At 43.5% G+C, this 14,889-nt stretch overlaps 1 protein-coding gene across 2 annotated transcripts; it reads left to right on the forward strand.

The window, feature by feature from the left end:
- Positions 1 to 16: 16 nt before the first annotated feature.
- Positions 17 to 12,725, forward strand: QTRT2 (queuine tRNA-ribosyltransferase accessory subunit 2). Of its 2 annotated transcripts, XM_048057924.2 has the most exons (9): positions 171 to 244; positions 347 to 402; positions 1,380 to 1,498; positions 2,713 to 2,789; positions 5,078 to 5,287; positions 6,068 to 6,267; positions 8,618 to 8,769; positions 10,347 to 10,464; positions 11,470 to 12,725. In XM_048057924.2, exons 3-9 carry the CDS (start codon positions 1,411 to 1,413, stop codon positions 11,729 to 11,731), a joined length of 1,107 nt encoding a protein of 368 aa, XP_047913881.1. In that variant the 5' UTR covers positions 171 to 244; positions 347 to 402; positions 1,380 to 1,410; the 3' UTR covers positions 11,732 to 12,725. The 2 variants fall into 2 exon arrangements, with proteins under 2 accessions (XP_013039581.2, XP_047913881.1); XM_013184127.2 differs by lacking the exon at positions 1,380 to 1,498 and having other exon boundaries at positions 17 to 244.
- Positions 12,726 to 14,889: the final 2,164 nt, after the last annotated feature.

Here is a 14,889-nt window from a genome sequence, read left to right on the forward strand (position 1 = left end):
TCCTCCTCCTCCTTCTCCTCTTCGTCCTCCTTCTGCTCGGGCCCGGGATGCGGCTGAAGCTGTGCGGGGTGGGCGGCGGGCGGCTGGGGATGCTGGCGGGGCTGGGCCGGAGCGGGGCGGGCGCCCTGCCGCTGCCCGGCTGCCTGCTGTACACGCGGTGCGGCTCCGCGCCGCACCTCACCTGCGACACCCTCGGGGAGGTCGCCGGGGTCCCCCCTGTGGCCCAGCTCACCCTGTCCTCCATGTGAGTACCTTGCGGGGGGACATGGAGCTCAGGAGCCGCCGGTTTTCCTCGGCGGTTTGGTTTTTGTTGGCGTAATTTACCTGTTTTTGTGTCCGGGTGCAGGGCGGAGCTCCACGAGGTGCTGGAAGAGTACAAGGAAGGAGCTGCGAAGTTTGTAGGTAAAGTGTAACGGGGGGTGTTTGTGTAACGGGGGGTGTTTGTGTAACGGGGGTGTTGGTGTGTGCCTTGGGAGAGGGAGCGCGGGCGGGTGCCACGGGTGCGTATTTAGGCAGCGAGTAGGTGCAGAGGGTTTCCACATTCAGGTGTTTTCTTACCCAAAGCATCACTAACGAGGGCTTAAAATTGTATTTTGTCAGCAGTATGACCAGAAATCCTTTAAACAGTACAAAAATACGTAGTTTTGCTTTGCTTCGCTTTACCAGCCCCTAACCATCTTCTTGAGGGTGCTTCAGCACTGACTACGCTGAGCTTAAATCAGAAGTTGAGACCAGACCTGGGAGGGGTGTTAGTGTGGCCTGACGCTGCTGCAAGTGAATCTTGCAAAGTGAGATTTCTGACCTCTTCTAAGAGAAAACTAGAAATTGCCCTGAAAACAGCCTTTCCCATACAGCTGTCTAAATAATTCCCTTTGAATATCTATCTGCTCAGCCTGGCTTTTTTTTTATTATCATAAAGCAGTTGGTTTCATCTGACCCATCAAGAAGTCTTAATTCAGTGTGAGAAATAATTAAAGAGGAAAAAAAAATCTTTAAAATCTTCATCCAGTGTGAAGAAGGGGCAAAGCACCCCTCCCATCAAATCAGTCTTATCTGGTGGACACTTCTGGCTGCAATCTATTCCTGTCCTGAGAGGATGTTAGGGGAGCAACCTATGGTGGATTTGCAAGAGCTTTGAGGAGCTAAACAAGCAGCGGGAGAAGATAATTTTCCCCCTGTCCTTCATTCCTGTTGGTTTAGCAGTCAGGCTGTACTTGCTTCCTGTTCTTGTCTTCTGTTTTTCCACGTTGCATGGTCAGTTTTAAGAACACATGCAACTATCCATAAGTTGCGTATAAAACAAGCAATGATGCCACAGTCCTCAGCTACTGCACCAAGCTTTTGTAGTCTTTGTCAGTCCCTGTACTCCATTCTTGTAGCACAAATGAAGCCTTTACCTTGGCGCTAAGGATGTGCGAAGCCACAGGTCCTGTGTTCATCGCAGTCTTGTTTTTCCCCTGGCTGACATTACAGATGGGTAAAGGCCTGACCACATGTGGTATGTAACCGAGATCGCTGTTGGTGTGCTTGGGTGGGGAAGGAACCTGAGCGTGCTGTGAATGTAAAATTGGTATTTTGCATGAATATCTGTATTCAGAGTTAGTATTTCTGTCTGAGCAGGTAGCTCAGAGAAATGGAGGATGATCAGCCAGGTCAACAAACTTCTCTGGGATGCTCTGTTTGTCTAGGTGTCTCAGGCTATAGTGGGTATATGGTAAATCCCATGATGTGGTAGAGTGTCTGTTTAATGTTTGTAATGTATGGACATTTCTTAACATAGAAATCTATTGGACTGTGCAAGAAAAATAACTTCTGAGTTGTTAATAGTTTTAATCAGACCTGAGGTATGTTTATGAATGTTTAGTATGTTTCAATTGCACATAAATTGTTAAAAATTAAACAAACAAACCAAAAAAAAACAACTTAAGGAGTTTTGTCCTATGTACTGAGACCTTTTTTTAAAAAAAACAAAACAAAACACTAACATTCTGGACATTGATTTCAGTCATTACACAGGCAAAGCTATGGCTTGGATTTCCAAAGGAAGTTTGCATGCAGCTCCTGATAAACATTGATTACATTGCGTCAACTTACTCCATCAAGAAAAATTGAAAATCCCTTCTACCTGAAACTTCTTGGAAGCTTTACTAAGTTCAGTGCCTATCCTTGAAGAGAAAACTGTGGCGTTACTGTCTTAACTTACTCATGACATTTGAAAACTCTGGTTTGGCAGAGATGATAAATCTCATGTCTGTAGCTGATCTGTTTTCTCACAATATGTTGTCCTTCCTTTTAAAATTCTAGGCTTCAGGCTGTTGCTCTCTTTAGATTGTGTCAGCTGAGTGGTCAAGTGAATCAGTTACTGTGTCTGGTGAATTTCAGTAGCAGGAGTATTAATTGAGAAAAAACACATATAAACCTCAGTGGGGCTACGTAGCTTGCAGAACTGATGGGTGTTATTTCATGGTTTGTGCTGATGCTGTGCTCTCTTCTCTTTAGTCAGTAAAGCTGGGGAAAAAGTTGTCTGTCTTTGGTGCTGAGACATCAACTGAGCAGTGGTTTCTTAGCCAGTCCTGCAGAAGAACTTCAGGGGAGGATTTGTGTGATTATTTGTGGGAAGATACCCTATTCCCTTTTGAAAATTCACAAAACGTGCCTCTGTTTTAGCTTTGTTTTGGTTCATGAAGCTCTACTCTGTTGCTATGTTGCCAGGTATGCCAGACACGGCGATGTACTGCTCCCTTCATGACCCAGTCACTCCTTGTCCATCTGGCTACAACACTAACAAGGTACAGTAATTGTGAAGACTTGAAAGAGTTCACTTCAGGTTCTCAAACGAGAGCTGCCCGTCTGTCCTCCTTACCTGGGTGGGTGTGCCTAGAGTGCTACAGGGTGATATTCATACACTATAGAAAAATAACTTTCTGCACTAAGAAGAATGTCACTTACCTGCTCGTACCTCCAACTAAATAAAGCTGGATGGTTTTTTTACTTGGCAGTGTAAGAACAGCTCCTGAGTAGTTAAGTGGTGATTCAGATTGGAAGGAGAGCTCTGGACTCTCGTGCTGTTGCGGTTAACATGGCAGTAAAAGAGAATACGTGCATTCTGGCTTACGTGCTGAACAAGCTTAAAGTGATGCCATTGATAAGCAGTAAACCTGAAACGCTGTCTTTGGTTATAGTCTGCTACAGGCCCACAAAGGGGAAGAACTTAGCATTTCTGCAGGAAGACATCTCAGGCCTAGCCTTGTGGGCCTTTGCCAATTCCAGCCTACAGGTGTGTGTATTCCCCACACAGTCCACATACTGCCTGGTGTCTGCTACAGTTTTGGCCTGGAAGGGCTGCTCCTGGCACCTGCTTAGATGTGGTCAGTACCAAGGCCTGCTTGGGTACGATAACAGGTCTTTGAATGAGAGAGGATAACCTCTGCCAGACAGGGGTTTTTTTGCACTATCTTGCTAGGAACCAGGCTGAGTCTTGTCCCTCTGCAGGAGAGGAATTGCCTGAAGCTCATTTCACTGCTGTGCAGCTGTGATGTTAGAGCAGCCTTCTGGGTGCTGCGGGGTTGAATTATTTTTTTTTTTCTCTTGGAGGCTGGTGCAGACTTTCATCACCTAGTTACAAGGCCAGTGAGTTGTCTTTCTGCAGCTGGATCTGTGCTGACAAGTACTTCTGAAAGCTCTTTGAAAGCAATGGACAGAAAGCTCTGCTAGATTCTGTGCCAGAAAGCCTGGCACAGGCTGGATTTAAATAATCATGGTGTAGTGTTCTTTATCAGGTCTCTAAGCCACCTAGGGCTTTAGCAGCATGGCTACTTTATTTATTAAAGCTTTTTTTTTTTTCATGGACAGCAGTATGAAGGCAACCAGACTTTATTATACTTCGTGTCCTTGCTCTGCAGATACTAATTGTGGTCTCCCTCTTTTGAAGTTGCTTTTTTAATGGGGAATTTACCAAAAAATTATATTACTTAAGAGACTTCTGTCTGTCTCTGTTACCAAGATAGCGAGGCCAAAAGTAATTAGGCGAGATAGATGAATGGACAGACCTTTTCACATTTAAAAAACAATAAGGGGGTTGCAGGTAAAAATAACCAGCTTCTAAAGAACTCAAGCCCAATACGTAACCTACTTTAATGCCTCTTTAAAGTTTTACAGCAGCAGAGTCAAAAGTCTGAAAACAACATAACGAAAGGAACTGTCAAGTTGCACTCTGGGTTAGTCATTGATTCCACAGAATAGGACGAAATATGGTGGATTGTTGCAGTGGTTCCAGTAGCGCTGTGTGGACTTGAACATTTGGTGGATTAAATGTTGACATCTGCTAGCCCAGATGCGTTCATATGCCTTAACTTCTCTGTGCAGGTGCTTTGTCTGGCTTTAAAATCTTTTATGAGGGCAATATGGAGTAGTGATGGAAAATGAGGGCCAGTGTGCACATGGAACAGACACTACAATCCAAAAGAGTGCCTGCCATTTCTTATGTTTTTTTGGTTTGAAATCTCTATTTCTTTTGCATTTGATATTTCAGTCCCTTAAGCGGCTGAATTTGAGACCTAAAATAACATTGGATTCTAAGATTAAATTGCCTTACAGGTGTTTGTGTTCTTCCCAGTGTGTCTGTGCACTTGGAAGAGGAAATAAATTCTGCTGCTGCATTTTGTATAGTGTACAGAAAAACTAGTGAGTTGTATTTCCCATTACAGCCTTTGCTGCTCTTCGTGGGATGAAAACATAAGTTTGATGGCAATTAAATCTTTTCTTCTTTCTCATTTTTTTTTCCCAATTCTGCCACTGATTTTGGTGTTGATAGGCCAGCCCAGTTGCTCTGTTTCAGAGACTTCCAAACACATTGAGAAGTTGCTGTGCTGAGTATGTGTGATGGTTTCACCAAAGAGTATCCTTGAAATCCTGCCTTGGTCGCTTATCTTGTTCATTCATTGTGCCGAGGGCAGCTGATTACCTGAGCCATGCTCCTGGGGAGTTTATGTAGTGTCGTTCAAGCATCTGATGTGTCACCAAGTTAACAGGTCCGTTAATCTTTGCACGAACCTTCATCCCTATTTTTTCTTGGCAGACAGTGTCTGTGTGGGGTACCGCGGGGCGCATGGAAATAACAGCTTCCAGGTTCATGGACATTCAGCGGGCTATCCAGCCAGACTGGTTCCAGTGCATCTCTGACGGAGACACCATTTCTGGGGAAGTTAGTAGGAAAAGGGCCAAGAAGTCTGTGGATAGGTCGCTTTCCTTCCTGGACATATGCCTTCAGCTGCTGGAGAAATCACCGGTAAGGTCCCCAAGATGTCATACATATAAATACCTGATTTGAGATATGTATATATATATATGTGTGTATATATATGTGTATCAGAACAGTAGGTTTTCCTTCTACCATTTTCTTTTCATAATAACATGTAGTGAATTTCTTTCACTTAACCCTCATGCTATGTTTGCACGGGCAAAGTAGGATTTTTCTCATTCAGATTGAGACAACTCATCTTTTTGCTCTGCAGTCCCTTCATTTCCATGTGAAGGAGGACTTGCCAGGATTTGCCAGTGCTATTCTGTATTTTTTCCAGGAGGCTTGAAACTAACTTCCCTTTTGGTGAAAGGGAACAAATCATCCAAGTTTGTATTACAAAAGAAAGTGCTTGCAGGAGCTGATACTGGCATCCTCTGAAAGGCAATCAAGTGTGAGCTCTGGTGTCTGACAGCCAGGACAAGGACACCTGCTTTGTATTCTCCTCTGACACATGTAGTGCTGAGGGGATGTCTGCAAAAAGCTGGTGTACAGAAATGATCTGTGGTTGTAAGGTGGAAAAAAGGCACTAAAATTCTCAGTCAGTCAGTGTCAAGGCCAGGAACAGAACATTGTCTCTCTTAATCCCATTTCTACCTTGGATTTCACAGTGCTGTGTTAGGGACTTGTCTTACGTGGGATGAAATGCTGTTGGTTTTCCAAGTTCTGGGAATGTGGGGTTTAAGTAGCAGGCATCTGGAGTCTGGGCTGTAGGATCTTGCTTGTCTTTGGCAGAGCTCTAACACTTGTAGCTTTCTTCTGGGCCAGGAACTACAAGGAAGCGTAATGTTTGGGGCAATTGAAGGTGGAGATATCTTGGAAGAGAGGATCAGATCAGCCAGGGAGACTGCCAAGCGACCTGTGGGTGGCTTTCTGCTAGATGGCTTCCAGGGATCTGCCATGGCCAAGGAGACCAAGTTGAAACTGATAGCTTCTGTCACAGCAGAGCTGCCAGAGGATAAACCAAGGTAAGTTGTGTGGGCGACATCCCAAGAAGCCCGTCTGTCCTTTTATGAGGAGCATCTACAGGCTGCTTTGCAGTACTGCTGTAGGAAACAGTCACGGCCTTGCACAGCACTGTGTGTATGGGCCGGGCTGCATCTATTCCACCACTGTCTTCAGACTTCAACCCTTGTTTCAATTCTCGGTTATAACTGGCACCAAGCTGTGTTTACACTGTGGATTTTAATATTCCCCACATTCTGAGAACAATCAAAATTGAGTTCAAGTCTTTTATTTTCTTCAGGCCAAACTATAGGTAGGGTATGTCTGGGCTGTTCGCATTTGGCCTCTGAGGACGTAGTTTACTGGAAGTTCAGCTAGAACAAAAAATTATCAACCCTTTCGACAGGGGCACCTTCTCAGAAAAAATCTTAGTGAGCCTGTGAATTACCAGAGCTGGTACAGCCTGGCCAACCAGAATTGCATTCCCTGCTTGGCTTGGCATAACGTGGGGACTGTAGCGTCTTCTGCGTTGTTGGTTCTGCCCATCTGATCCATGCCAGAATCAGGATGGAAGTGGCACTGTTCCTGACTCTTACAGATGATTTACAGTAACTAAAGGCTTCCAGAAAACGTGTGCTAATATTTGCTAGGTGGTTCAGAGGTGGAGGAGTTACGATTGGGTTGAGCTTGCTGGCTTTTGTATGCGTTCTGGGTTGCTCTTACTACTTCTGTTGCTCCTGCCCTTGTATGGGTGCTTTTTTCATCGTTTCCCAAAGAGAATGACTCAGGCCCTGCTGTCTTTCTGTAGCTGTGCTGCCCTCTGCTAGCTGAGCATTGCTCTTACCTGCCGGTGTTCAAAGGGAAGTAAAATGCAAACGTGTGCCCGGTACTGCAGCTTGTTCATGCTTAGCGGTGCCTGGGGTTTGAATTTTCCTGACAATTAGGAGGCTTGCTGTGTTGTTGCCATCTTGTCTGGTTGAGCTGCTTAAAAAGATCCCCTGCGAGCATTAGAGTCCAATCTGCTCAGCTAACCTCCGTGGCTACCAGAGCATCTGCCTCATCTGTCAGATGGTTTGCTCGTCTGGTTAAGACAAGCGTTCCTGACCTCTTTGCAGGAAGAAAGCTGGTGTGCCTTAGGGGGTCTTGTAAATACCTCAAGTGAATTTCAGACAGTCCTGCTTGCTTGAATCACCCTTGCCATTCTGGCTGGAGAAGCTGTTTTGCAGCTGTGTTTTCCATCCTAATATGAAACTCTCTAGAAGGCAAACATTTCCTCTGCTTCACCTGGGAAGGAACGGCTTTTTGTGTTGGAGAAATGATCTTAAGAATTTAATCTTTAGGGTCCTTTCACATACAGCAGTCTCCTGGTCAAAGTTTTCCTTCTCAATAGGGGCAGAACCCTTGCAAGAACAAACTTTTGTCCTTAGCTGTTCAAAGGTAAGTTTTAGCAAGGGTTTTGGTCACGTATGCTGAGCTAGTATTTTAACTATTGAGTGTCATTTTCTTCCTTTCACAAGAGCCCAAACCAGAAGACACTCATGCAGTAAATTTTTTCCCATCCATATTCTGTGCTCATCAGATTAATCCAAGTACTTAGAGAAATTACTAAAAACAGCACCTTGTGACTTCATTTGTTGGCCCCTGTGTATTTTCCTAATTATCTGTTTAGATCTCTGCATTAGCTTTTACTGCTGTCAGCCCAGCCATGCACCTGCAGGAGAGCAGGCACTGCTCTGTTCCCCTCTGCTTCACCAACGCCTCGGGGAAGCTACCAGCTAAATTTGGCTAACAGCAGGATCTCCATTACCACTGATGGCAATCCAGCTGGGCTCTTCCTGGCTCTTAATGCCATATCCCTGTTACAGCCCAGGTTTGGGGGTAAATCATTTGTTTTAGAGAATCGGAGACGTTATTTGTAGAATAAAGTGTGCATCAGTGAGGGTGAAAAGGTATGCTGGAGTAGGCAGAGTATAGAGAGGAAGAAAGAAAAAAAGCAAGGAACTTCTTTCCATTTCCACTGATGCTTCTCGTTAGCATATTCTCTTCCAGGTAGTTCGAGTGCCTGGAGAACTGTCTGTCACCCAAAGGACTTGTGTCTTTGACCAGCCATCTACTGCTGCTCCTGATGGAGTCTTTTTAGACTGCCTCCTGAGCAGTTACTAAACAAACGGGTCCATATATCTGGTAACTTGTAGTTACTTAGGGCAGATACATGACTAAGGAAAATACCTGTGCCTAAAGGCATAGCTTTTAGGTGAATTTTGAATTTAAGTGTATTTATGTGGTTGTGAAAGGACCCAAATCACTTCAGACATGATGGATGCTTCCTTCTGCTCGGGATATTCTAGGCTTGTCTTTGTGCATCTCTTACAGAATCATCCATGGCGTGGGCAAACCAGATGAGGTGCTCGAGTGCATTGAAAGGGGCGTGGACATCTTTGAGAGCTTCTTTCCCTTCCAAGTGACGGAGCGGGGCTGTGCCTTGGTTTTTGGCTATGATTACCATCCAGAGCCTGAAGCAGCAGGTAGGCTGTTTCCCTATCAGCCAGTACTGTGGCAAGCATAATTCATGTTTTGGAGGAGTCTGCGTTTGAGGGTTTTGGCCTTAAGTGCAGCAATCACAGGAAAACCTGGAATTTAGTTGTCAAATATTGCTCTTGAAGGTGGGATGTTGTGGTGTGAAACCTCTGAGGGGAACTTAAGGTCTCAGCCTATGACCTGAATGCCTGATTAGCCAAAATGTGCTTAATGATTTCAGAAACACCTACTGAACAGAGGTTTATATAGGCTTAACTGTGTTTATCTGCCCTCACTAGAACTGTTTGACACCATTGACAAATTTTCTGTTGGTGTTAGCAGTAAAGGCTGGACCTATTTATGTGATGTTCTATGATACTTGACCTTTATATTTAACCGAATATGTGCTTGTTTTAAAAATAAAGTCCCTTCTCCTTTCTAGCTGACCAAAGTTAGGGATCCTGTTTCTTTGGGCAGCTTCCCTCTCAGCTCTTGCATTCATCAGTCATATCAGAACAAAAACAAGATGTTCATAACTCATTACCTCATTAAGCTTTGAGATAGGAGCATGTGTAGCAACCGCTAAAGCATCTATTAAACATGTTTTAAGCAGTCATCTTGTTTTGGACTTAGTAAATGTTTTTAACATAAAAAAAAATATTTTACATTTTTCCTCCTAGGTAGAACCTAGCTTCTTTTCATGCCTGGATAATTCAAAACCAGATGAATAGAACAGAACATCTCGTTTCTTTGTGCTTGCTCCTTTTTTTTTTTTTTTTTTTAAAACCCTTCTCTGTTTGTTGTTCTTTACCTCATCTCACCTTATTCTTAAACCAAAAGATTATGGTAGGGACGGCCTCTTTGTTCTGTCTGTGTAACACTCAGTAGGCATGGATTGTGCAAACAGTAATAATATTGATGTTTCCAGAAACATCTCCCACTCAAGAACAAGCCTAAAAATGCAAACCTACAAAATTATGGGGTGATTTTTTTTTTATTTTTAAGATAGACTGCTGAAAAGGAAGATGTATGGAATCTACATCTTCTGCATCGATCTGTCTGCATCAGTGCTATTAGCTTGTTTGATTTCAGTTGCTTAGGGGAAAAAAAAACAGCAACAAAAATAATCTAAATCTTTGAGACTGACAACATGGAAAGCAGAATGATTGAATGCAGATGAGTTGCCTGTCTATTCTAACAGAATCTCAATAAAATCAATTTGTTCAGGTGACTGCTTTCTATTGAGCACGCAGTTCAGACTGGAAATAATTTTGACATTTTATTAAGAATTCAGCTCAGTAGAGCAGCAAAAAAATGTGCTGTTATTTCAGCTCTAGCTCTTCATTAGATTTAATAGATCAGTTTTCACTTGTCCCTTGCTGTTTTAATCATCCAAAATTGTACTTGTATTAACTAACCTATGATAATTAAAGAAAAAGAGTTGCTTACTATGGGAGGGAGGTGGAAAGTTGTGGTAGGAGTTTTGATCTGGCAAGAGAGCAGCAGAAACATCTAATGTAGGGTTGCTACACGTCTGCCCTTTCTATCTGTTTATAAAGGGCTGTTGTCTTTTTATTTAAAACAGTTTTAAAACAAAATGGGGCCCAGGACCTGGAGAAAAATGGCGCTGAAGAAGACCAGGATGAAATCGCCAAAGCTGACCCAGAAATGACGCCATTTGAGATATTTCTGAAGGATAAAAGGTAAGTGGGTTTGTGAGGAGGGTACGTGCAGCTGTACCAGGAAATACCATGATTTTGTCCTCTGTATTTGATTGCATATGGTGGGATGGGAGACTTCATAAAATGTGAAGCTGTTGAGGAAATTAAAGTACTTCTAAAACTTCTAAACACTGAACGGAGAGTGTCAGACAATCGTTCCAGACTGATACCTAGCAGCAGTGTATGGCTGAAAGCACTGCAGTTTGCTTGATCTCAGGCCAGAGATTTTCTGACCGCTTATCCAGCAGATAAACTGTGGTCTTAGCAGTGTTGAAAGACAGTAGTTTGACAAAGGCTGTCTGAGGATCCTTTGGGTCTTCTGCATCTAACTAACTTGAGTCATTTTCAGATGCAAGATTTTATTTGAAGCAGTGGCAGAGCCTCTGCTTTGTGACTCAGCTGGAGTGCCTGTAGAGTGAGATACCTACAATTCTGGGATATTTCACAAAAACTTTGGCCTGCCCTTTCTTCTTTTTCACATCTGCTGCTAGGCTGAGCATTCATTTGTTGATTGCTCCACTTTCTCCTCATTTTGTGAGAATAGTGCATCTCGGAGTAGAGGGGAATACTGCTCTGTGAATATCAGAATTGGTAAATCCTTGTTTCTGATAGCTTCCTCCTCTGTGGACTGATAGCTAGCGAGGTGAGTCTTGTGCTGCAGCTCTTCTGTCAGGGAAGGCACAGATGAGGCTTCTCTCTGCTGTTAGTGGTGATGCAGTCAGAACTATCTTCTGACTCAACTGTGTGGCCTCTTGGCTCCATGATATGGTTTAGTGGAGCACTTGTTAGTGTTAGGTCAGAGGCTGGACTAGATGATCTTGGAGGTCTCTTCCAACCTAGATGATTTTGTGATTCTGTGTCTTAAAGCAACTAGATTCCGGCCCTCAAGGCTCAAGTCCCTTGCAAAGGCCATGTAATAACCGGATACTGTTTGCTACTTGAATGGGTCTTACCTTTGATGTTAATCCAACGTTGCTTCCTCCTCAGATACCAGGACGATTTTGGTCCTTTGCTGGAAGGCTGCACCTGTTACTGCTGTCAGAGGCATACTCGCGCCTACCTCCATCACCTCCTCGTGACCAATGAGCTGCTGGCTGGTGTCCTGCTCATGATGCACAACTTCCAGCACTACTTCAGCTTCTTCGGTGCCATACGGGATGCCTTAAAAGACAATAAACTGGATCAGCTGAAAAAGTTCGTCTTCAGTCAGGCACTTGAAGGCCCAGCAAATGCAAGGACAGGCCAGTGAGTTTGGAGAAGATAGAGGAGGTTGCAGCTTTCATCCTTTTCCAGTGGGACTGTGTAAACTGAACTGTTAGCGGGGTCACCTGGACCTGCTAGGTAGTAAAATGCCTACCTGCCTGGAGAGAATTTAAAGGAACGTTTGAAGATCTTGCATTTAGCTGGGAGAGAAAGATGTTATTCACACGTCCCTTTCAGTTAATTGGCTTGGTGCATTCTCAGGTTACAGGAGAGCTTGAGGCGTTCAGCACCTCACAGGACCAGTATGGATAGCTTTGTTTTCAGTAATTCGGCGGTGGTTTTCCATGTGGAAGAACTCCATATGGAAGCTCAGCAGCTGTTTGGGACTCGTGCCCCTCTCCCCCAGAAAATGCTGGTGGTGTGATTGTCCCATCATGCAGGTCCTTGATGGGAGATCCTGCCTCAGTCTAGTACGCGACTCCTTGTGGCTGCTGCCAGCATCGGTGTCCCTGAGAAGAACTGACTGGAAGTGCCGCTGTATTCAGTGGCACAAAGGGACTGGGCACATACCTCTGTCCCACTGCCTGCAGTGCAGAACGTTTTCTGGGCCAAGGGGCCTTCTGCTTCAGCCTGGCCTGGAAAACCCCTGCCTCAGGAGTCCTAGTCTGTGGCATGAGAGCCATAAAGAAGAGCAAGTGTTTAATCCATGTCCTGCTGTAGACGTTTTGTGCATCCTTTCACCTGTATGGATTAAGGTGGCATCCCTGTAATAGTGTATGGATGATGACGAGTGTACCATTCCTTCCAACTGCCCTGGCACTGGCAAACAGCAAGCTATGCTAATGCCAGTGTGGGATAAGATGTGGAAGGGACATACCAAAAGAAAAGGCGTTTAGACAAGATTCCCGTTGCTCCTTATTTTAAAATACTGTGTTGTTAAGTCATGTTCCTTTTGTTAGTTCTTTTATGCCCCCTTACCTTGTAACTGTGGCTGTATGCATTTTATATGACAAAGCAACAATAAATTTTTTTATTCATCACACTGTTTCCTCAAGGTGTGACAGAGATGGTGTACCAGAGAGTTTGAGTGCAGTAGTGGAGGTAATGTCTCCTGAGAACATGAACTAGCAGCCCAACAGAGGACAATGATCCATCTAGGGGTAGGGTACTGTCACTGAGCAGGGTCTGTGTCAGTTACTTCAGAAGAAGCCAAAATAGACCTGGAAGTATTAAAGACACTTACTGCTTCCTCTTCCTGAAAGTACTCTAGCAGCTGAATTAAGCTTATAAAAATACTACAGTTGAAGTTGCTGGCCTTAAAGCAATTCAGGATAAATGTGCAGTTTGCTGCTCTTCACCCTTTCTTTAATGCTTTAAGATTACTTTATTAATTTATTTATTAACTTACTACTTTTTTTTAAGATTACTTCTTAAAGAACACTTCAAGATCTTGCATTAGAATGGCTTTACCACAGCACACAAGGAGTCGTCAGCTTTGCCCGTCAGCATTGCCTGTGCATCCCTGTTTCCTGTGACAGATAACAAACACAATGGTGTCAGAGTACCTTTCACCAATCAAGCCTTATTGACTGTGTTGCACTATTTCTGTTCAACAAGTTCCTAAAGAAATGGTGCAAAGACTGCGCAACTGCTGTCTTGAAACAGTCTATAGGGAATAGTTTAGCCACAGAAACTACATAAGCAAGGATGTTAGTCCTGTGTTTTCAGTAAGTACTTTATTACTCTTGATACAGCACAGGGAACTTGGAAAAGGCTTCATGTTGGGAAATTCAACGTGAGGTAGGAGGTCTGTCATCTAGAATCCATCTATCTTAGAGGGCAGAGAGTTCTAATGAAAGAAAAATGTTCTATATCTCTTTCAAGAGGATTGCAGAAGAACGATAGTATTGTTTTTGATCAAAGGTATGTGTCGCGGTGCTTGTTTTCTGCAGTGCCAGTTTTCACAGTGTTGCATGTGTCAGTGCAAAACATTATTGGAGGGGACTGAGTTTTTAAACTTCTCATTCACTCACACTCTTGTATCCACATACACAAAATCGCCAAGATACTTGACTGCCCAGCATTCGTGGACCAAAATGCCTGTGTCCAGGAGGTCTGTCAGGTATGCTCTGCAAAGTACCGAAGACAAGGGATGCCAGCTATTGTGTCCTTGTGTTACCTGCGTTGTTCTTAGGTTGTTTGTCTGATGGCTGGTTTTGGAAGTGTCACTATGTACCCTTTGGGAGCTATCCGTGATTGGTCTCCTCATCCTGTTTCACCTATGTGGCTTAACTAGGATTTATTCATTTTCCTTTGTCCCCAAACCTGACTGTCCTGAGAAGATGCATGCAAAGGTACTGGGATTTTAGTGACCTGCTAATTTAAGTGCTAACAACATGCCATTCTTAACAACCCTCCTGGTCTTCCTTCTTACCTTCCAGTCTTTCTGTACTGCTGTGTGAGTGTGAATGAACACTCACGAGTTTTTCCATTTTGGTTCTCTGCTTAGTTTTTGTGTGTGTGCTGTGTGTACAAGAGCTGCATAGAGTGAACAATTTCATATTGGGCAAAATTTCATTTAGTCAACTACATCCACTCATTATCTAACAAACAGTAATGAACTGCACTAACTCCACAATAAACTTGATACATTATATTTACACAGGTTGTCATTCTATCAGCACTCCTAATAAACATTGTAAAAAAAATCTCTGTGAATTTAGAAATTTTTTGGTTCTGTTTCCAAGCAGAGACCTATTTTCTTTCAAAAATTTTCTTTCTTGTCCTAACATGTAGTTTTCTTACCCACCTTTCACAGAGAAGCCAAAATTGAAAGAAGTATGGAGTGGAAAATTTTCTGTGCTAAATTACCTTTATGTAGCGCAGAAAACTCTACAAAAACACCATTGTCTGCCTTCCATCCCCAAATGGCAGAACACAAAAGAGCAGGGACAAATACAAGAGAGAGTGTGTTACAGAAACATTATACAGTAGAACATCTTTTCCTTATCATCTTCTACTGTAGTCTTCTCCTAGATAAAGAAAAATTTTCATGCTCCTGTGTTTCTGATGAGAATAATTGGCAGGGCCATGCGTTACTGTGCCTTTCTGACCACTTCATTGGTATTCTGCTCAGTAACTTACTTCTTTCAGAGCTGTTTTAATATTGCAGACCCTCCAGTAGTTTCAAAGGTATGCTTTAAA

The sequence above is a fragment of the Anser cygnoides genome, chromosome 1 (genome assembly GCF_040182565.1).
Source record: "Anser cygnoides isolate HZ-2024a breed goose chromosome 1, Taihu_goose_T2T_genome, whole genome shotgun sequence".
In the NCBI taxonomy this organism is placed as follows: Eukaryota; Metazoa; Chordata; class Aves; order Anseriformes; family Anatidae; genus Anser; species Anser cygnoides.

Bases quoted from the DNA above. Each gene is read 5' to 3' on its own strand.
- QTRT2 (XM_013184127.2), top strand. From the start codon at position 48: ATGCGGCTGAAGCTGTGCGGGGTGGGCGGCGGGCGGCTGGGGATGCTG. The intron at 2,790-5,077 runs GTACAGTAATTG...TTTTCTTGGCAG, and splicing joins CTGGCTACAACACTAACAAG to ACAGTGTCTGTGTGGGGTAC. The intron at 5,288-6,067 runs GTAAGGTCCCCA...CTTCTGGGCCAG, and splicing joins AGCTGCTGGAGAAATCACCG to GAACTACAAGGAAGCGTAAT.